General features: G+C 31.5%; 1 protein-coding gene and 1 long non-coding RNA gene across 5 annotated transcripts; both read right to left on the reverse strand.

Moving 5' to 3' along the window:
- Window positions 1-1,472: 1,472 nt before the first annotated feature.
- LOC139840070 (glutathione S-transferase DHAR2-like) lies at window positions 1,473-3,705 on the reverse strand. Its single transcript, XM_071830293.1, has 6 exons — window positions 3,572-3,705; window positions 3,395-3,485; window positions 3,137-3,283; window positions 2,508-2,625; window positions 2,066-2,206; window positions 1,473-1,716 (listed from the first exon to the last, which is right to left on the reverse strand). The coding sequence occupies exons 1-6, from the start codon at window positions 3,627-3,629 to the stop codon at window positions 1,627-1,629; spliced, it is 645 nt and encodes a 214-aa protein (XP_071686394.1). The 5' UTR covers window positions 3,630-3,705; the 3' UTR covers window positions 1,473-1,626.
- Window positions 3,706-4,445: 740 nt separating this feature from the next.
- On the reverse strand, window positions 4,446-6,222 carry LOC139844078 (uncharacterized). Of its 4 annotated transcripts, none has more exons than XR_011757815.1 (4): window positions 6,095-6,222; window positions 5,451-5,500; window positions 5,074-5,151; window positions 4,446-4,803 (listed from the first exon to the last, which is right to left on the reverse strand). It is a non-coding gene; the product is annotated as an uncharacterized lncRNA (long non-coding RNA). The 4 variants fall into 4 exon arrangements; XR_011757816.1 differs by having other exon boundaries at window positions 5,451-5,490; window positions 5,655-6,202; XR_011757814.1 differs by having other exon boundaries at window positions 5,655-6,201.
- Between the last annotated feature and the right edge of the window lie 17,959 nt (window positions 6,223-24,181).

The raw sequence follows: 24,181 nt of genomic DNA on the forward strand, positions 1-24,181 counted from the left end.
ATTCATTTATGAAATACCTTTTCAAACGAATACAATGTTACAAAATGTATCACATAGAGGTCAAATACCTCGCAATGAAATCAATGAATGACGTGTTCGTCCATATGGATTTGGAGCGATCGTCACATAAAGCCATAAATAGGCCATATACTTTTATTTTTGTCCCAATGTAGGCTATATACCCCGAAATATACCAATGTAGGCTATATACTTTCATAAAGTGTACTAATATGAACGAACAAAACTTATTAACCGGATAAACAACTAAACGATGACGTGACATCATACGTGGAGAATGATGTTGGTGATACATCGGAACAAAACTAAAAGTATATAGCCTACATCGAAACAAAACTGAAAGTATATAGCCTACATCGGAACAAAACTGAAAGTATATGACCTATTTGTAGCCATATAAAATGCAAAAAAAATGTTAAATAATTAACTTGACCGGTTTAGCAGGTAACATGTAAAATTTGTGTACATCGATACAAGTTTTAAGAGTATATAACCTACATTGGTATTTTTTGAGGTATATAGCCTACATTAGGACAAAAATGAAAGTATATGACCTATTTATGGCTTTAACCCTTAAATTTATATAGTCTTTGATATAATCAACTTGTACATTTTATTACTTCACCTAAGACATCATTCTAGTTCTGTTTGAAAACCCTAGACATTCCTTTTCTTTCTTTACTAGAGAACTTCTGAATTTAGAATTTACATTCCTTATCTTTAAATGTTTATTAAAAATTTGTTTTGTTTTTGGTTTTGAATTAAAAACCATATTTACTCAAGTCAACGAACGCTATGTTTTATAGATAAAAAAATACAAAAGACAATAGATATGAAGATAAACTAGAAGACAGTAGATATAAAGAAAGGTTTTTTGGCTAGTAGTCTTGTGGTGACATTTTCAATTATGAGGTAGAGGGTTCAAATCCGTGAATATATTACTCCGTAGTAGATTTAGCAGATTTTATTGTATATGTCCGTATCATTGGGTGAGTCAGATTGTCGTAAATAAAGGACAAAAAAGAATGATTAATTTTAAAAACCCAACCATAAGCAAGCTAAAATAACCAAAGATTTGTACCCTATTATTTGCTCATCGAATGAACAAATAAGCCCATTCAAACACTAATGTATTAAACTTATTATAAGAACCAATAAGCAAATCAACTACTAATTCCCTCTACCCTTACATCAGCTTCAAAACCATTGGAGTATGGTAAAAAAAAAAAATGGTCCAAAAGAACATATACTAGGCTCGATATTTCATCAAGATACCAGGATTAACCAATTTTCACATGAAGGTGGTCATAATGTCTGATAGTTCTAATAAAACCTTACACTCTTTCATTGATAAATCAAGCGATGAAATGAACCACACGATATCATTATACAAAACAACTTAATAAGACACTTCATACAGATATGTAATCATACTGCTGATGTGCACAGTGCACTAGTTATATATATTAGCAACCAGCCACAAATCTGCTAAATGATAAATATATTAAAAACATCTGGTCAATGTCATAACATACGTTCGATAATATATTTATGATGATAAGTTCATAATATAACTATAAGCTACTAAAATTATAGTTTGGGGCAGCTTCATGCGTTAACCTTTGGGGCCCATCCAGCGATAACATATTCTTCTTTAGGAGGTTTGGTTTTCTCAAATGACGGTAGAGAAAAGAGTGACTACACCAAAAACAGGCCATATTTTGCGATTAAAATACGATTAAAAAAAAAAAAAAAGGATGATAAGCACACAAATTCACAGCTGTAAACACAAAATTAGCATATTATACTATTGGCACAACTACTTATGCAGCATTCGAATATAACAGTTTGTGATCTTTAACCCCCCTAGAACAAAAACAAAATGAGCAGGTACTCAAAATAACTATTAAAAACTTTAAACTTTTATTGTTCCAAGTCTAATGAAAACTGCAGTGGGTTCATTACAAGATATACTAATGCAAAAATTTTAACGCTAGAAGCAAGAGTGCAAAGAAACGAATAGAATTATAAAATGCATATTTCATACCTTTATGTAGTTATGCACATGAGCCAGACTCTCAGGAACAGTCCATTTCTTAAAATGACCAAGAGCCACCTTAAGGTGATAGAGCTTTGGTGCCAAACCCAAATCAACTGCCGTAATTTTGTCTCCATTTATATAAGGCCCCTAATATGTCATCATACAAATCAATCATCATTCAAACAGAACACTGAAATCTTGTACTTGTACAGAGTACAGGCTAAATAAGTAAATAGGGAGTATAACAAAATATAATCTTAATTTTTTTTTAACTGAAATTTGGATCACCCAGGGGGACTAAACCACCCACGCGATCATCTCCCGCAGTTGCATAACCCGCCCCCAACTGTTGCCCTAGAGGAAACCCGGACCAATATGAGGGCATGGACGGTAAAAACATAATCTTGATTACTTATGGCCTAAAAGAAAGGTATTTCATATAGCATACGTTACTCTTGAGATGTTCATCCAACGCCTTCAACTCATCAAGCAAAGCTTGCTCCGTCCCATCGTTCTCGTCTTTGCTCTTTAAAAATGCAACAAACTTGGGGAAAATCTTTGACCCCCTACAATTTCATGTCATAGCACAAAAGGATGAAAACAACCAATGAATTGAGAAATTTGAGGTTAATGTAGCCCTATTTAACTATCAAGAGTGAATATATTTATATAACATAATAATATAATATGTCTTCCGGATGGGTTGTCAACTAAATTCATCTTTTGAACACTTATAAACTGATAGGTTGTATAATAATCATCCATTTCAAAACTATATTGATCTTGTTAAAGGCAGCTAAAGTCAAACAAAATGAAAACTCATTCAACTAAATTCACAACCTCTTCTAGTTGTTAAAGATAATAAATAATGAATCCAAATTATCGACAAAGTCATAGAAAAATGAAAACCAGAGTCGAGATATAAATTTAATAAAGGACCAAGTTGCTCAAAAATATCTGAGAGTGTAAGGTCATACTATAATCATCAACATATATAACTGATATATAATATATATAAAGAAATAAAATATAAAATAAAATAAAATAAAAATACAGAGAAAATAAGAAACAACATACACAGAGGTAAGCTCAGGAGGAGTTGAAAGAGAAGGTTCAGGATACTTGTCTTCAATAAGACCCACAATTACATCAGAATCAGATATCCATTTCTCATCATCAATTTTTATCACAGGAACTTTCCCTTCTGGGTTCACTTCAACAAACCTACAATTATATAATTCTTCAAAAACCCACAAATGAAAAAACACAAATTTCCATGGTATTTGAAAGTTTTTTTTTTTTTTTTTTTTTTTTTTAAAGGGAAATTATAATCACCATTCAGGTTTGCTCTCAAGATTAATAAGATGGGTACTGTATGGCACTTTCTTCTCTTCAAGAGTCATAACAACCCTTTGGCAAAATGGACCTAAATTCCAACAGAAAAAGGGCAATGAAAATTTGGGTATACAAAAATATGGTGAGAAAGAAAGAAAGATAGAGAATAATAATTACAGTCTCCAAGAACATCAGGTGCACCAGCAGCAGCTTTGACGCAGATCTCAATCGCCATTTTAGAGAGACAAAAGTTTTAATTTTTTTGTTAAAGAGATACGATAATTGCTTCCAGTAAATAAATTCCGATTATCCACAGTTGGGATTTATTTAGGAGATGGTGTTTGTAGACAAAAGAGTCTATTCACTTGCCACGTGACTGTCACATGACGTAATAAGATTATTTATCTAGTGAAATGACCTGTGAAATCACGGGTTTGTTTAAACGAAATAATTTAATAACATATTTTAGGTATTAAGTGAATGTAAATGCTAAAGTCATTTATTTTAATGACTCGTTTGACTAAGAAACTTGTCGTTGTTTTTATAAATATATAATAATATATTTTCGCATACATATGTAACGTAATTAATATCGTAAAAAGAATTTATATTTGAGTATTAATAATTATAATTATTATATTAAACAAATGAATTAGCCTAATAATAACATCATCATTATAGCATTTTAATAAAAACTATAGATAGATACCATACTTCTGTAGATTTAAATTATATATCTATACTTTTTTTTATTATATTATTATTAAATAATCATGTATGACCTACGTTGTAATAAATATGGTTTATGGTTTATGGCTTTAAGTTAAAAAAAAAAAAAAAAAAACAAACTACCTTATCATCATAATGTTAAAGTAATACGCAGTACAATTATATAAACATATATATCAAAGTTTCAACTCTATAAAAATTAAATGTCTATGAGAGCATTTCCAACAATCATGTGAATGTAATGCCAATGTCTAGCCAAGCAATATGAAACCATTTTTCTAATGACCTGCTTGCAATTCATGCAAGCAATATAAAACCATTCATTCTCATCTTGAACAGACTCAAAACAATTCCGTGTTCACGAGCACAACACATTCTATGACCTTGATGAATCTATAAACAAATATGTTGTTATTAGTTGCACCTTATTACACACATAATATTAACATTGACTCCATAACCTCCAACAAAAATATCAGACTAACCACAAACATCATAAAATATTATATAAAAAAAAAAGTATCTTAACACTCAGATAGAACTGAACGATGTCCAAATTGATAAACTGTAAGGCCTATTATATTGAACTAATATCTATTATATTTATAAATCTTGACACAAATTATTTTGTTGCATACTGATCTCTCTTCGTTCCTCGGTCCCGCCAAGCTCATTAGATCCTACCAACCAAAGTTCATATCACTTAGCTAAATGGGTTAAACACCTGCTTTTCAATATCTGAACAATAAATGGGTCAAGATGGTCATATCAAACTAAAACTATATGAAGATAGTTACAAAATATACTATCTACTCTATCTCATTATTTGACAAACTATGCATTATTCAAAACCAAAAGGCCATGACCGTAAAGCCTAACTCACATTGCAAAATCTAATTGAATCATTCAATTGCAAGTGTATAATCAAATGAAAATAAAGATGTGATTACCAATATGATAAATGCTCCTCTGCAATGAATAAGCAACTTGCAAGTGGATTGAAAATATATACACCGTGATCTAGAACACTACACGATAAAACGCCAATTACAGTTGTTAACAACATGAAAAGTCAAAATATTATTTGTTATATAGAGAAAAAGGATACATAGAGCACTATTTACTATGCCACAGGTCATATACTCATATTCAAAACCCAAGTACCCAACTCACACGACCCAGCCATTTACAACCTTTAAAATTACTGATTAATCATTCCATCAGTCACTTGCATTTAAATAATGGAACATTTTATAAGAAGAAAATATCTAACTACTGATCCCTAAAGTACTCAAGATAAGTTTGAAAGAAAAAATGAAAAACGTACCAGTTTATTGCTCATTCAAGATCACCATATGTACATTAATCTGCAACAAACTTAATAACAAAGATAAGTCAATTTTAAGTAAATCATAAAAATCTATTGCAATAAGCACCACTCATGGTTTCAACTTCATTAAATTTGTCTCTGAACATAAGAACAAATAAATAAATGGATTACCTAATGAGTAGATTTCAGTTGGAAAATAACCTTTGGAAATTTTACTGAAGATAGCATCAAAATAAGAATTGAGAAACTCATTGTTATAACAAATGCTTGTTTGGTTCAGTAAGTGTCCCAAATGCAGCAAGCATTTGGCTTCCTTTAGAATCTTTCCTTGTTCACCAAACACAAAGAAAACAAAAGCAACATAAAAGTACCAAATATATGTAAAAAACGATTGATGTTATAACAAATGCTTGTTTGGTTCAACGACACTCGGGTACAAAGCGGAAATCAAACCTCGACCCATATTAAACGTGCAAAAAAACGATTGAAGAAGATTAACGTGAGAGCTCCAAACAAATCAAAATAGAACTAACAAAAAGCTATGAACTAAATAAGCAACAAAAACATTCAAAATACACACTAATTACTCGGTATTACAGTCGTAACTTCAAATACCCAAAAGATTAGGGTTAGAAATTTACCTATCTTTAGATGCTGATGAACATATTGAAGAACAATAGGAGGAGAAACGATGATAACCAACTACAATCGACAACCCAAAACGTTGAGATTTTAGATAAATCGAAGCATGTGGAGGATCGGAGAAGATATTGCAATTTTTGCAGCAGCGTATCTTGATAATGATGAGGATAAAACACGCTAGTTGTTTTCCAGCTTATCTTTATTTTTAACACTCCGTATATTTTTAATTAGTATTAGTGAGGTTAATGACATCATCAAATGCTTCTAAATTTTTTCTTTTTTCTTTTCTATTTATTTTTATGAAGAGAAATAGTATTTTTATAACATTATCAAAATAGCAATTTAATAGAATCTATAGACTCCTTTATTATTTTATTTATTTATTTTATACAAATAAAATATATTACTAGTATTTATTATTTTTCTATGAATGTGTTCAAACGAAATTAGTTGTAACTTAAACTTATATAACGACCCTCATTTTTTCATTCTATATTTTTCCAATATTAAATGCCCAAACAATATAATTAAAACTTAATGATTAAACTTTAATCAACCATTGTTAAGTGTTAAGAGTTATAAAACAAATTAATTAACTTTGTGCAATAATTGACAAGTTAATAAAAGATGAAAATAATAAACTGTCAATCGACACTCACTGCTAATTAAAATTTATGCATTTATGTAATATTATAACTAATAACCTATAAGTAATAAATAAAATGTGACATTTATAAAAATAATAAAAAAATTGGGAACTAAATAAAAAATATATATACAAGTCATGAATTAGTAAAAAGAAAATAATACTTATCATGTAATAAATGTAAAAATAATAATAATAATAATAATAATAATAATAATAATAATAATAATAATAATAATAATAATAATAATAATGAGACTAAATAATCTTAAACAATTACATCCTTATGTTGACTAAAAATAAATAAATATATATATATATATATATATATATATATATATATATATATATATATATATATATATATATATATATATATATATATATATATATATATATATATATATAGGGTAGTGATCCTATGAGAACGTTCTCATATATATATTTTGGTGAGAACACTTTGCAGCCACAAGTTAAAAATCAAATTAAAAACTAATAAAAGGGTAAAACTGTATTTTCTCTTTCTCTCTTCAAAATCTCAGTTACTCATTCTCTAAAATATCTCAAACTTTTTATCCATTCCCATATTTCATGTCCATGTATCCGTACATTTAATCTCAAACAAAGTTATCACCACCTACTGGTGTATTCAACTTTGTTTCTCTTCTTGACATTTAATTAATAGTATAAGATAAGATTCTAATTATGAAATTTATCAAGAAATACGGAGTAACATACAATGGAAAATCACTGCATCCAAATATATGGCAACCACGATTGTATTTTTTAGGATGCAAATAGTCAAAATTTAAATGATATATTTCTAAATAATAAGGGGATGCGTTGATTATTTCTTGTTTAGTTTATTATCATATAGACGTCTCAACATTGGATTGCATCCATTAATTACCCGTAAATGATAATCATCCTTTGATAGCCGGCCTTTTGTTTCCACAATTCAAGGATGTTGATGCAGTCTTATATTACTATAAGAAAATTGTTGATGCGTAATACGTTGAGATACACAATGAAATGCATCATCGAATTTTACATTAAGTAGGAATGCATGCGACTTAAAAATGAAGTTATGTTAATCAGTTTCCATGTATAAACGGGATGCGGGATGCATTCACATACAAGATTGTGATAATATTATAAGATGCTGATGGATGCGTTGATCATTTCAATTGGTTTCAGTTTTTAACTACTAAATTTAACAGATATGTATAAATGATACGCTCTTGATATTATAAATAAGAACCATCGTTGTTTTTTGTAGTTTATAAAAATGGAGTTTAATAGAAATGCAGTAATGAAATTATACTAAGTATGAAATAGGAATGGTGAATTGGTGGAATCATGGTCGTGGCGAAATAGTAAATTGAGAATGCTGATTATTAATGTTACTAAAAAATAGGACATGTTGGTGCAAGATAACCGAATGATACGTATTATTATTATAATTAAATTTAAATAATTTAAATAAAATGTGTGGTCTATAATCGTTCTCACCAAATCTTAGTATGAGAACATTCTCACATGATCACATTTCTATATATATATATATATATATATATATATATATATATATATATATATATATATATATATATATATATATATATATATATATATAAACTAGTACCACCTATTGTTGACTAAAAATTATAAAATAAAATAAAATCATTAATTAGAACATCATTATGTTGACTAACACTCTAATACTTGCACTATATAAACACCCCTAGACTCCTAGTTTCTCATTCACAAATCACACCAAAATCCTCTCTCAAAAACAATCTCTCCCTCTCCCTCTCTTGTGATATTCGGATTTTCAAGCTTGTTCTTCGTGTTCATCAAGATTTTCAAGCGTGTTCTTCATTATTTGGGCTATTTGATCTTCATCACCAAGTTTTTTTCTTGTTTCTTGTTAATCTTCATCATCATTAACAAGGTATGATCCAAAATCTTAAAACTTTTAAATCTTTCTTTCAATTCATGTTTATATTCATAATCATATTCGTGCATGATCTTAACATCCATATTATTTAGATCCTCAAAACTCTAAACCCTAATCATTAAAATACTACTTTAATTAACTAACCCTAATTAATGAAACCCTAATACTACTTATACTATTAATTAACATGTATACACTATTACTATTACTATTACTATTACTATTACTAACACCTATAACCTACTACTTATATTATAACACATAAAAACATTTTGGGATATGTATTAGAGATGTATAGATCTTCGAACTTTCTTGACGAATGGTTTCTACGAAACTCTAGGTGGAAGGGTTTGGATTTCCGATTTAAAGGATCCTATAGCTCAAGCCCCTAGACATGAAATGGTCATTCGAAGGGAAAGGGGTGATTGGAAGCTTACCTAATACGCCAAGTATCCTAAAATGGAAAACACTCTTAAAGTAGAAACTTTCTAGTTATAGAAACTTACTAAGATAAGAAATCTACTAAAAGTGGAAACTTTCTAAAAATAGAAACTTACTAGGAAAGGAAACTTAGTAAAACGAACTATACTTATAACACTATCATACTTAAACATCTACTTAAACTTGGGCAAAAACACTTACTACTCTTAAATGTCAATAGGTTTACTTTTCTGCTCACTCATCCAACTTTCTATTCCGAGGAATAACTCTCTCTCTACTTACTAAGGTGAACTCATAGCCCCACTCTTTATTGCTAGCAATTTATTTTAACTTACCGGGGTGAGATACATGCTGCTTTTACTATTTACAATTTAGACACAAGTACCAACTGTTAAACTATGCTATACTCGGCTATGTCCGACTAAGTCCCTACAGTGATATTTTTAATTGCTCATTGAATGCATGCTTAATTATTGAGGGTAGGCCTATCGGGAGTAACGTCCCCGATACATTTGACTAAGTCTTTGTATTACTTAATAATGAAATTAAACCGACAAGTATAAACTACAACTTGTCTTTGAGGCAAACTTGAATGTTTAGTCTAAATATCACGCATTGGCATAACTTTTTGATCTGCGAGATCAACTTTATAAACTAAATCTTGTGCTCTAAAAACAACGATAACTACTTTTGTTAAACCTATGATTTCACTCAACCTTTTTGGTTGACACTTTAGCATGTTTGTCTCAGGTGCTGATTGATTCAAGCTTACTTACTTACTTACTTACTGCTTATTTGATGCTACTTGGACTTAGGAACAAGAGATATCGCATTATTTACTTTTGCATATTGAACATTTACTTTATTGTAATTTCAGACATTGTAACGACATTTTATTTTTCGCTGCGTACTCTCAATAAAGTTTGATTTTATCATTTAGTATCGTTCTCGCATGTTATAATATGTTGGTTTATTTGATATTAAGTCACATTTCGCCCAGGCCCTAACTGGGGGTGTTACAGAGTGGTATCAGAGCAAACCAGGCTGTTATAGAGAACCAGGATTGCATCTTTATGTGTGCCTTACTTGCTAGCTAGGGTGCCTTAGCAATCTAGGAAAGTATAACCTTTCCTGCCTTAGACTTTAAAGCACTTAGGATTGCCTTATAATCTTAACAACCTTGCCTTGATAATCTTGGCTTAAAATGCTAATCAAAGTCTCTTTCCTAATGATAGGATGTCAAGCGTTAATAAAAACGACAAGACAATTCTTTTCAAACCATCTGAAGTAATGACTCACTTCAAACATGCTATCGAAGAAGATACTGGATATCCTTCAACTGCAAGACCAGTCCAAAGTCCACCTTATGGCTTTGGTGGTCCTCCCTCACCAAACTATAGTCCGGATACTTTACCTAATTCTCCCGAATACTATCCGACTCCAAGAACGGAATGTAAAGGGAAATGCCCTACTGATTTTAAAGAAGATGGTCCGTCAAAGAAAAGATCCCGATCTCCTTCCTACGAAGAAGTTGATGCCAAGTACGAGATCATGAATCTGCGAAAAACTACCGATGGCCTAATTCGTCATATTGCAAGGATCGATGTTCAAATGAAGGAAAAAGACCTAGCGATCAGGAAGCTCATGGAGGAAAATGCTGAGCTAAAGAAGGAGATAAAGTTGGTGAAGTATGAAGGTGATAGAAATGCCTGACGGGGGAAGCAGTCTCTTGCCTACCTAAGAGAAGATGTTAACTTTAGATTGAAGATGGACGAAAACTGCCTCAAGTTCCTGCATGAGAAACAAAAGGCGAAGAATGAGAAAGTTGAGAAGTTTATGAAGAAGGTTGAGGACGAGAAGAAGAAATATGAAGACTACTTCAATCCTAATATTTCCTAGTTTATCCTATTCCAATTTCTCATATATGTAAAGGCTATGCCTTAAACCATTTCTATATCCGAATCGTGTATTAAAAAGGCTTATTTAATGCCTCGTTCTTAATAATATAAAGTGTTTCGTTTATATCATATTCATCTTTATCCTATCGAATTTATCAAACTTCTATACACCCTTGATAATGCTAAAAACGAACATTTATTTCATAGCATTATTCCTCAAGAAAGACAAGCTTTTAGTTGCAATTGTTCTATTTACAAGTGATATTCGTTTAAATAATAAAAGGTGAAGACAAAAGACAGATTCGATGAATTGAAGACGCAAACGACCAAAAAGCTCAAAAGTACAAAGTACAATCAAAGTGGTTCAAATTATTGATGAGAAACGTCTCAAAATTACAAGACGCAAAATGCAAAATACAAGATATTAAATTGTACGCAATGACGTTCGAAAATCCGGAACCGGGACCAGAGTCAACTCTCAACGCTCGACGTACGGACTAAAAATTACAAGTCAACTATGCACATAAATATAATATAATATTTAAATAATTCTTAAAATTATTTATATATTATATTTATTTATTAAACCGTCGGCAAACTAGCAAACAAAGACATGTGACCTGGAAAAGCAGGCCATGCGATCACATGGCCTGGAAGAGAAGAATCCATGCGATCGCATGGCACTAGTTACCTGGCCACATCTATAAATTTCAGCATTTTCGGACGAATTTATATCTCTTTTTATCTACCTCTCTATCTCACTCGTATAATATATATATATATATATATATATATATATATATATATATATATATATATATATATATATATATATATATATATATATATATATATTATATTTTAATTTTAATTTTAAATTCTAATAATAAGGGTATGTTAGCGAATGTTGTAAGGGTGTAAGTTGAAATTCTGTCCGTGTAACGCTACGCCGTTTTTAATCATTGTAAGTTATGTTCAACCTTTTTAAATTAATGTCTCGTTGCTAAGTTATTATTATGCTTATTTAAGCCAAAGTAATCATGATGTTGGGCTAAATATTAAAATTGGGTAATTGGGCTTTGTACCATAATTGGGGTTTGGACAAAAGAACGACACTTGTGGAAATTAGACTATGGGCTATTAATGGGCTTTATATTTGTTTAATTAAATGATAGTTTGTTAATTTAATATAAAGATTTACAATTGGATGTACCTATAAATAACCATATACACTCGATCGGACACGATGGGCGGGATATTTATAAGTACTAATAATCGTTCATTTAACCGGACACGGGAATGGATTAATAGTTAATGGACTTATTAAAACAGGGGTGAATTATATACAAGGACACTTGGTGTAATTATAGTTTAAGTCCCCAATTAGTTGGAATATTTGACTTCGGATATAATGATAATTTGACGAGGACACTCGCACTTTATATTTATGACTGATGGACTGTTATGGACAAAAACCAGACGGACATATTGAATAATCCAGGACAAAGGACAATTAACCCATGGGAATAAACTAAAATCAACACGTCAAACATCATGATTACGGAAGTTTAAATAAGCATAATTCCTTTATTTCATATTTAATTTCCTTTATTTCATATTTAATTGCACTTTTAGTTATCGCACTTTTATTTATTGTCATTTTATTTATCGCATTTTTATTTATCGCAATTTCATTATCGTTATTTACTTTACGCTTTAAATTAAGTCTTTTATATATTTAATATTTTACATTAGGTTTTAACTGCGACTTAAGTTTTAAAATCGACAAACCGGTCATTAAACGGTAACCCCCCCTTTTATAATAATAATACTACTTATATATATTTTTGTATTTTTACAATTATAAGTTAAAAATATAGCGTTAAACTTGGCTAAAGTTCCCTGTGGACGATCCGGACTTACTAAAAACTACACTACTTTACGATTAGGTGCACTGCTTATAAGTGTTGTAGCAAGGTTTAGGTATATCCACTCTATAAATAAATAAATCACTTGTGTAAAATTGTATCGTATTTAATAGTATTTCCTTGTAAAAATATAACTATTTTGTACACCACCTCGCACACATCAAGTATTTTTGGTGCCGCTGCCGGGGACACTAAAACGCCGAAAGCGCAACGCTATATAAAAAAAAGATTTTTATTTAGTTCTTTTTATAAAAATATACGTTTTAAAAATTAAAAATACAAAAATATAAAAGAAAAGAAAAACAAAAATTATATATTTTTAATAGTTTGTTAAAATTATAAAATTATAAAGTTTTTATTTTTATTTAAAAATTAAGTTTTTATTTAAGTTATATAAATATTTTATATAAATTTAAAAACAAAAAAAAAATATAAGAACTCGGCCCGATCACTGTTGAAGCCCAATATCCTGGCCCGAAAATCTACCCCAAGCGACCGCATGAGATTTTAACTCTCAAACCATGCGATCGCATGGCTTGATTTGACCCACCTGGTAACCTCAGCCGACAGTAGGGTTTAGTTTAATTATTATTATTATTATTATTATTATTAAAACCCTAATTAGGGTTTAGTTTTTTAATTATTTAGTTTAGTTATTTATTTAATTTATATTTTTAGTTTAATTAGTTTTATTAATATATAAAATTAATAGTTTTATAAAATAAATAATATAAAATAATATTTTTATAAAAATTGTGCTTTTTACAACTTTAAGTTTTATTTTTATATTTTGTATCTTTTTAATCGTTTCTTCGTAATATTTGTATTTTTCGCTCGTATTTAGTTTTAAGTTATAGTTTTTGCCGTAGTTATTTTTTTTTATTTCTAGATTTTTAGGCTTTGCCGTAAAATCCCTTAAGTGCTTTTTCTTTAGACTAAGATTTAGGTGCTTTAGAATTTTGCGACGCCGTTTTTATATTTTAGTACCTTTTTAAGTTTTTGCCGTTTTGGATATAGAATTTCTTGTAAGCTTTAATATTTTTAGACGCAACTTTTAATTCTTAGTTTTTAGCTCCTTTTTAAGTTTCGACGCGCTACTTTCTTATTTTTATTTTTCGACGCCTATTATTTTTCGACCTTTTATTTTTCGACGTTTTTCGACGCGTTCTTTTTCTTTCTTATTTCTCGACGCTCTAGTTTTTAGGATATAGAATTTTCTATTTCTTCTCTAAAATTTCTTTAAATTTTAACGAAAAATTATTTTAAGTGGTTAAATTGATAGACATCCAAAATTTTCTGGTTCGTAGTAATAGTTGGATTTGTTAGTGACGAGTTGTGGGCTTCCGATTTAAAGGGTCCTGGCTACCTGCTGCATCTTTCGGCTATTCGAAACGTGGGAAAAATCAGAAAAGTCTATTAATTTGATAACTTAAATAATTTTTATCTTATATAACTAATAGGATATTCGGTGAATGCACCGAGCAAAACGTTCACCACCTTTCGTACGTTCACCACCTGTAACTCGATCAAGACATCTAGCCAATATTGTCGCCACTGATTTTTCTTTAGAATCGTCATCAAGTCGACCAAGTACTCCAATTCAAATTTCCGATAATCCATTTTTTGAACCCGACCTCACATTTGAGAATCCGGAGGATATTCATGGACAATTCAGAGATCCTGAACCACTAATCTTTCCTCCGGAACCACCAATCATTCAAACAGAGATTGTTGAGGAACAACCTATTAAATCAGAATCCTCAAGTGATTCAGATTCAACAAATTCAATCATGGAAAATCTGGAACCTCTAAGTATGGAAGACCGAATGAGAGCTAAACGCACTGGCCAAGGTCACGCAATTACTCAACCAGACATTAATGCGCCAGATTATGAAATCAAAGGGCAAATCCTACACATGGTAACTAATCAATGCCAATTTAGTGGTGCGCCGAAGGAAGATCCAAATGAACATCTTCGTACCTTTAATAGGATCTGTACTTTATTTAAAATACGAGAAGTTGAGGATGAACAGATATATCTCATGTTATTTCCCTGGACTTTAAAGGAAGAAGCTAAAGATTGGTTAGAATCGTTACCTGAAGGGGCGATTGATACATGGGACGTTTTAGTTGAAAATTTTCTTAAACAATTCTTTCCGGCATCTAAAGGCGTGAGACTTCAAGGAGAAATTGTTACGTTCACGCAAAATCCAAATGAAACTCTGTATGAGGCGTGGACAAGATTTGGAAAGTTGTTGAGAGGATGTCCGCAACATGGTTTAGACACTTGTCAAATAGTACAAATATTCTACCAAGGATGCGACATCACTACACGAAAAGACATCGATATAGCAGCTGGTGGTTCCATTATGAAGAAAACCGCAACTGACGCTTACAAAATTATTAATAACACTGCTTTCCACTCACATGAGTGGCATCAAGAATAAGATATCGTTAGATCATCTAAAGCGGCTAGAGCCGATTCTAGCCATGACTTTGATTCCATTTCCGCAAAGATAGATGATGTCGAGAGACGAATGGAAAAGATGACTAAAGATTTCCACTCAATACGAATTAGTTGTGAGCAGTGTGGAGGACCACATTTGACAAAAGATTATCTCAGTATTGAACTAACAATGGAACAAAGAGAGAATGTTTCATACATAAACCAAAGGCCTGGAAATAATTATCAGAATAAGTATCAACCGCCAAGACCAATCTATAATCAAAATCAGAACTATAACCGAAATGTTCCATACAACAACCAACAAGGTCCTAGCAATCAACAAGTACCTAATAATACTTACAATCAGCAAAGACCTATTTTTCAAAATAAACCACCACAAACCGATGATAAAAAACCAAATTTAGAAGACATGATGTCGAAGCTAGTTGAATCTCAAACGCAGTTTTTCACATCTCGTAAACAAACCAATGAACAAAATTCTCAAGCATTTAGAAATCAACAAGCTTCTAATCAAAATCTGGAACAAGAAGTGAGCAACCTAGCAAGGTTGATAGGTGAAAGAAAACCGGGAAGTCTACCTAGTGATACAAATGCTAACCCCCGGAATGAAACAGCTAAAGCCATTACCACAAGAAGTGGTATTACACTTAAACCACCTGAAATGCCTGTAATTTCCGATGACTCTATTCCTACTCCACAAGAACCACAACCTTAGCAAGATAAGGAAACAGAACCGGTAGTTGAAAAGGTTAATGAAGATAACACAGTTAAGGCTAAACCTTATGTTAAACCATACCAACCACCACTTCCTTACCCAAGTAAAATGAGAAAAGAAAGACTTGAAGCCGAGCAATCCAAATTCTTGGATATGTTTAAACAGATAAATGTTAATCTTCCTTTCATTGATGTAATATCAGGAATGCCTAGATATTCCAAATTCTTGAAAGATCTAATCACAAATAGAAAGAAAATGGAAGAACTCTCGGCTGTTACTATGAATGCTAATTGTTCTACAGTGCTGTTGAATAAAATACCAGAAAAATTATCAGATCCAGGAAGTTTCACAATTCCATGTTTTCTGGGTAGTCTTAGTTCAATAGAAGCATTGGCAGACTTAGGTGCTAGTATAAATTTAATGCCGTATTCACTATACACTAAACTAGACCTTAGAGAATTGAAACCAACACGAATAAGTATACAACTAGCCGATCGATCAGTAAAATATTCTAGAGGGATAATGGAGAACATGCTAGTTAAAGTTGGTACTTTAGTATTTTCAGTAGATTTTGTTATTCTATACATGGAAGAAGATTCTCGAGTTCCTCTCATATTAGGAAGACCATTCTTAAACACAACTAAAGCAATAATAGACGTGTTTGGTAAGAAACTGACCCTAAGTATAGAGGACGAGAGTGTTTGATAGTGCTCTAAATGAACATATATTTAGTAGCAATATCCTCCCAATATGTAAATTATTTAGTTGTAATTGTCCTATTTTAAGTTGTAATCGTTTATATTAAATAAGTGCGAAGACAAAAGGCGAAAACGACGATTTGAAGACGCAAATGACCAAAAAGCTCAAATGTACAAGATACAATCCAAGTGGTTCAATTTATTGATAAGAAACGTCTAAAAATGACAAAAGTACAAGTTTCGGAACGCAAAGTACAAGATATTAAATTATACGAAAGGACGTTCGAAAATCCGGAACCGGGACATGAGTCAACTCTCAACGCGCGACGCAACGGTGCAAAAATTACAAGTCAACTATGCACATAAATAAAATAAAATATTTAAATAATTCTTAAAATTATTTATATATTATATTATTATTTAATTACGTCGACAAGCTAAGATCCAAAAAATTGTGAGCTGAAAAATCAAACTCCACGACTCGCGGAGTTTGAAGACCAAAAACTCCACGACTCGCGGAGCAGCCAGATTCCAAAATGCCTATAAAAGGCCACGAGCTTCTGCAGTTTTAAAAAAAAATATATATACATAATAATAATAATACTCCGTAGTATAATATATATATATATATATATATATATATATATATATATATATATATATATATATATATATATATATATAGTATAGATTAGTGTTATATTAGATTAGTTTGGGTTATGTAAAAGTTATTTTTACGGGTTTTAAAGTCGGAGCTCTGTCCGTGTACTACTACGCGATAAATAATCAATGTAAGCTATGTTCTCCTTTTTAAATTAATGTCTCGTACTTAAGTTATTATTATGCTTATTTGAGCCGAAGTAATCATGATGTTGAGCTAAATATTAAAGACGGGGTAATTGGGTTTTGTACCATAATTGGGGTTTGGACAAAAGAACGACACTTGTGGAAATTAGACGATGGGCTATTAATGGGCTTTATATTAAATTAATGATACCTCGTTAATTTAATATAAAGGTTATGATTTGACGTATCTATATATAACCACATACGCTTAATCGGACACGATGGGCGAGATATTTATAAGTACGAATTATTGTTCATTTGACCGGACACGGGGATGGATTAATAATCAATGGACTCATTAAAACAGGGGTGGATTACATTCAAGGGTAATTGGTGTAATTGTTAACAAAGTATTAAAACCTTGGTTTACACACAGTCGATAACCTGGTATATTCATTAAGCAAAGTATTAAGACCTTGTTACAGTTCGAATCCCCAGTTAGTTGGAATATTTGACTTCGGGTATAAGGTTAAATTTGCCGAGCAGTTTATAATTATGACCGATGAACTATTATGGACAAAAACCATTTAGGTTTCAAATACATCCAGGACAAAGGACAATTAACCCATGGGCATAAAACTAAAATCAACACGTCAACCATCATGGTTACGAAAGTTTAAATAAGCATAATATATTTTATTTCATATTTCCTCGTACTTTTATTTATTGTCATTTTAATTATTGTTATTTATTTTATATTGTTATTTAAATATCGTCATTTACTATACGCTTCGCTTAAAATATAAATCGACAAACCGGTCATTAAACGGTAAACCCCCTTTTATATATTATTATATATAATTATATATATTTTGTACAAATATAGTTGTTTAAAAATATAGTGTGCAATAAGCCCGCTCCCTATGGAACGAACCGGACTTCCTAAAAACTATACTACTCTACGATTAGGTACACTGCCTATAGTGTTGTAGCAAGGTTTAGGTATATCCCATTTGTAAATAAATAATTAAAACTTGTGTAAAATTGTAGCATATTTAATAGTATTTCCTTGAAAAATTTAATAGTATTTTATACCCCTTAGCTTTAACATCAGTGTTACCTTTTCTGTTGATAGAGCCATGCAAATTATATTCAAACCATAGATTCACATGCAGAATTATTAGAAGAATTTCCAGAATTACAAGGAACAGGAGAATGTTCGTTAGGAGAATGAACTGAACCAATTGATGAAGCTGAAATGTTAGCTACACTTATGGCTAATGGATATGAACCAACAACAGAAGAAATTCAAATGCTAAAAGAGGAAGATAGATATCGATATAAATCATCGATAGAAGAACCACCGACATTAGCGTTAAAGCCACTTCCAAACCATTTGGAATATGCTTATTTACATGGTGAATCTGAATTACCTGTAATAATATCGTCTTCTCTTGCTGAAAATGAAAAATCACAACTCATTTCTGTGCTAAAAGCTCATAAACCAGCTATTGCATGGAAGATTCATGATATTAAAGGAATAAGTCTTTCGTATTGCACACATAAAATCCTTATGGAAGAAGGTCATAAAACGTATGTGCAACGCCAACGAAGACTAAATTCAAATATGCAAGATGTTGTTAAGAAAGAAATTATTAAACTGCTTGATGCAGGTTTAATTTATCCAATCTCTGACAGTCCATGGGTAAACCCAGTTCAATGCGTGCCTAAGAAGGGTGGAATGACTGTCATCATAAATGAAAAAAATGAGCTTATTCCTACTAGGACTGTAACAGGATGGCTTGTTTGTATTGATTATAGAAAATTAAATGACGCCACCAGAAAAATCACTTTCCCTTACCTTTCATTGATCAAATGTTGGAAAGATTAGCCGGAAATAGTTATTATTGTTTTCTTGATGGTTTTTCCGGATACTTTCAAATTCCAATAGCACCCGAGGACCAAGAGAAAACCACATTCACATGCCCTTATGGTACTTTTGCTTATAAACGTATGCCATTTGGACTTTGCAACGCCCTGCAACCTTTCAAAGGTGCATGATGGCGATTTTTCACAACATGATAGAAGAATGCATGGAAGTTTTCATGGATGACTTTTCAGTCTTTGGTGACACATTTGAATCATGTCTAGTTAATCTTGAACGAATGCTTATTAGATGCGAACAATCAAATCTAATTCTTAATTGGGAGAAATGCCATTTCATGGTTAAAGAAGGCATCGTTCTTGGACATAAAATCTCAAAGGAAGGAATTGAAGTGGATAGAGCTAAAGTAGATGTAATTTCTAAACTTCCACATCCCACCAATGTTAGAGGAGTTAGGAGTTTTTTAGGGCATGCCGGTTTTTACCGACGTTTCATAAAATATTTTTCTAAAATTGCCACTCCTATGAATAAGCTCCTAGAAAAGGATGCTCCATTCATCTTTTCAGATGAATGCATCAAATCTTTTAATATTCTTAAAGAAAAACTCACTAATGCGCCGATCATGATAGCTCCAAATTGGAATCTACCGTTTGAACTTATGTGCGATGCAAGTGATTTTGCAATGGGAGCCGTTTTAGGACAAAGGATTGAAAAACGATTTCAACCTATATATTATACTAGTAAGATGTTACAAGGAGCACAAACGAATTATACAACTACCGAAAAAGAACTTCTTGCTATTGTCTTTGCTTTTGACAAATTTCGTTCATATCTCGTTCTAGCTAAAACGGTGGTCTATACCGACCATTCCGCTCTTAGATACCTATTTTAGAAACAAGATGCTAAACCAAGATTAATCCGTTGGATCTTACTCTTACAAGAGTTCGATATTGAAATCCGAGATAAAAAGGGAGCAGAAAATCTCGCCGCTGATCATCTTTCTCGTCTTGAAAATCCTGAATTAGAAGTTCTAAATGAATCAGCCATACAAGACAACTTTTCTGATGAATATCTATTGAAGATAGATTATAATGAAATTCCATGGTTTGCAGATTATGCAAACTACTTAGTATGTGGATTTCTTGAAAAAGGATTATCGTACCAAAAACGAAAGAAATTCTTTAGTGATATAAAACACTATTTCTGGGAAGATCCACATTTGTTTAAAAGTTGTCCCAATGGAATAATACGACGATATGTATTCGGAGATGAAGCTAGTAAAATCTTAAACCATTGTCACACAGGACCAACAGGAGGGCATTATGGGCCTCAGCTCACAGCAAGAAAAGTTTACGATGCTGGATTCTATTGGCCTACAATTTTCAAAGACGCACACCTTCTTTGCAAATCCTGTGATGCTTGTCAAAGGGCCGAAAAAATAAGTCAACGTGATGAAATGCCACAAAATGTCATTCAAGTATGTGAAGTATTTGACATTTGGGGTATTGACTTTATGGGTCCATTTCCAAAATCTCATAATAATCTCTACATTCTCGTTGCCATTGATTATGTATCTAAATGGGCGAAAGCACAAGATCTCCCAACTAACGATGCACGAGTTGTAGTCAACTTTTTAAAACGTCTTTTTGCTAGGTTTGGAACACCGAAAGCTTTAATAAGTGATCGGGGTACTCATTTTTGTAATAATCAACTTGAGAAAGTTCTCAAAAGATCTGGAGTAACTCATAAAATCTCAACCACTTATCATCCACAAACAAGTGGACAAGTTGAAAATACCAACCGAGCTTTAAAACGTATTCTAGAGAAAACCGTAGGATCAAATCCGAAGGAATGGTCCATGAAATTGGAGGATGCACTCTGGGCTTTTAGAACAGCCTACAAAACTCCAATTGGAACCACACCTTTTAAACTCGTTTACGGAAAAGCATGTCATCTTCTAGTAGAAATTGAACACAAAGCATTTTGGGCTTTGAAGACATGTAATCTTGAATTACATGAAGCCGGACGTCTACGATTAAGTCAACTAAATGAATTAGAAGAATTAAGACATGAAGCATACGAAAATTCGTTAATCTATAAAGAAAGAGTGAAGAAATGGCATGATAAAAGAATCAGAAGTTCAAAAGAATTTAAAGAAGGAGACAGAGTTCTTCTTTTCAATTCACGATTCAAGCTAATTCCTGGAAAATTGAAATCAAGATGGTCTGGACCATTTATAGTCAAAAGAGTTTTCCCGTACGGAACAGTAGAGTTAATAAATTCAAATAGGATTGAATTTAAAGTTAATGGTCACAGAGTTAAACATTACGTACATGATCCGATGAAAGTTGACAACGAAGTTAATCATAATTTCGACACCACATCTAACTAAGTGTGGGGAGATTTGAATCTTTTTAGGGTAATATGTATTTCTGTTAGAGTTAGATATTCTGTTTTCATGTAGTTCTCGAGAATGGAATCCAAATGGTCTTTCCCTAGCAGACCCTAAAGAACTAGTCTTCTCCCCCCATTCCGAATTTTTATTTTTTTAGGTTTTACGAGATGAAGAATTCCTTTGATATGAACCATGGTCTAATGCTACACGCTTTGATCACTAAACGTAATAATGACACACTCCCGAGTGACCTGGTATCAGTAATAAGAGCCAAATTGGACGGAGTAAGAAAAGAACTCAGGAACGATCATAATAAGTTACATTTTGGTAAAGGAAAATCAAAATCCACAGCTAAAAGAAGAGCACGACACCTTGAAAGATGTCACAAATTAGGAAAATGGTCACACGAAGGAAAATGCTCGACGAATCAAACATATTCCAATACCGAGTTCGTTACTTTATACAGAGAAGGACCGTTCATATGTTTCGAATAAAAATCGTTGAATGCTCGAGGTTACGCCTATGTAGCTATGGAAAACCAATTAGTCCGACTATATTATGAGTGGGCTAAAGCATGTCACTGAGAATTCTATCTCACAGGTAAGTATGTACAGTTTTTATTTGTTTTTATTTATTGCTTTTAACCTTTTGATAATAAACGCTGAATCGTTCGCTATAAAGTATTAAATTGGTATTCAATAAAATTAGGTATGCGTAACCGAAATTATTGATATCATACAAAAATTTATTACATCACTGCGAAATTTACCGCTTATTCTTAAGGTATAAATATCTTCAATCAATCAACCCAAAATATTTCAGAAATTCGTCAGGAGTAAAACTAGGTAATATAGCCGAAATTACTTTACCGAAAAGAGGGGCGTATATTTTTGATAATATTTGATAGATTAAAGTGGGATAAAAGACCAAAAAGATTTTTAATTTTTAATTTTTACCATGTTTTTAAAATTAATATATAAATATTAAATTAATATTGTAAACTTTTTAAAATCTATATAATTAAGTTTGTAAATATTTGAAAATTTAATATTTTTAATATAATTTTGTATATATAAAAACAAAAATATAAATTTGTTGTGAATTTTTAATTTTAATAATATGAATTTTTAATTTTATGCATTTTAAATTTAAGTTTGGTGTGATGTTATAAATAAAAATTTACTTTATTTCACTAAGTTAAAAATTTGATTTTTAAAAAATTCTCCGTGAGTTGAAAACTAGGTCGTTGAACCGAAATTACTTTACCCAAGGGAGGGACGAGAACTTTTATTATCGTTATTTTTAATCTTATTGAACTAAAGTATGCCAAAAACATTTACAAAACCTAAAAATCTTTGCTTTTAAAACGACGCTTAAAAAGTAACAAATCTTAAAACTTTTTTGAGAGACGGACTATGACAACGATCCGAAACGCCCTCATCCTAAAAAGAAATAAAATTTTAAATTTAATTAATTATTTGTTTTAATAAGTTAAAGGTTTTATATAAAAAAAAAAATACCAGACCCCCATGCGATCGCATGGGATTTGGCCTTAGAGTCCATGCGATCGCATGGAGCTGGAAAAATGGTCAGGAACAAAAAGGTCACGAGTTCTGCTCTCTGTCTCACTTCCATACTCACACACACACACACACACACACATACACACACAAACACCCCTAATTTCATCAATTTTTCACCAAAATCAACCAAATTTCTCGCTATAATCCGCTCTAATCATGAAATTGTTCAGAAGCTTTTCAAAGAAGAGATTTACTAATACTGATGGTGCATCATCATCATCTAGACAACCTGCTCCAGAACCTGAGCCAGAATTGCAATACGAGCCAGAACCCGAACAAGAACCACAACAGGAACAACAACATCAGCCTGATCAACACGTACCTTATTATGATCCGCTACAATTTGTTGATGCCTTCATAGTATTTCTGATGCATCCACCAGTAGAATACCCAACGATTCCTAAACACACGTTGCATCCTAATATGAGATTCGATAGAAGCTGGAGAGATTACCCAACATATCAAAGTAACAAATTCAAACTGATACCCGAAAAATGTAGAAGTTCCGAGAGTAATCGATTGAGAGCCTTTAGAAAGGGTCCAACTAGTTAACTCCGTTAGGGAGCATCTGATCCAAAGGTATGGCAGTTCTTCTTTTTCCGATTGGGAACGTTTATTCACCATTCGTAGACCTGTATATAAGGAATGGTGTATTGAGCTTATGAGTACTATAGCGTTAAATGC

Source organism: Rutidosis leptorrhynchoides, chromosome 4 (genome assembly GCF_046630445.1).
Source record: "Rutidosis leptorrhynchoides isolate AG116_Rl617_1_P2 chromosome 4, CSIRO_AGI_Rlap_v1, whole genome shotgun sequence".
NCBI classification, from domain to species: domain Eukaryota; kingdom Viridiplantae; phylum Streptophyta; class Magnoliopsida; order Asterales; family Asteraceae; genus Rutidosis; species Rutidosis leptorrhynchoides.

Bases quoted from the DNA above. Each gene is read 5' to 3' on its own strand.
- LOC139840070 (XM_071830293.1), bottom strand. From the start codon at position 3,629: ATGGCGATTGAGATCTGCGTCAAAGCTGCTGCTGGTGCACCTGATGTT. The intron at 3,486-3,571 runs GTAATTATTATT...GTTGGAATTTAG, and splicing joins ACCTGATGTTCTTGGAGACT to GTCCATTTTGCCAAAGGGTT. The intron at 3,284-3,394 runs GTGATTATAATT...ATATAATTGTAG, and splicing joins CTTGAGAGCAAACCTGAATG to GTTTGTTGAAGTGAACCCAG.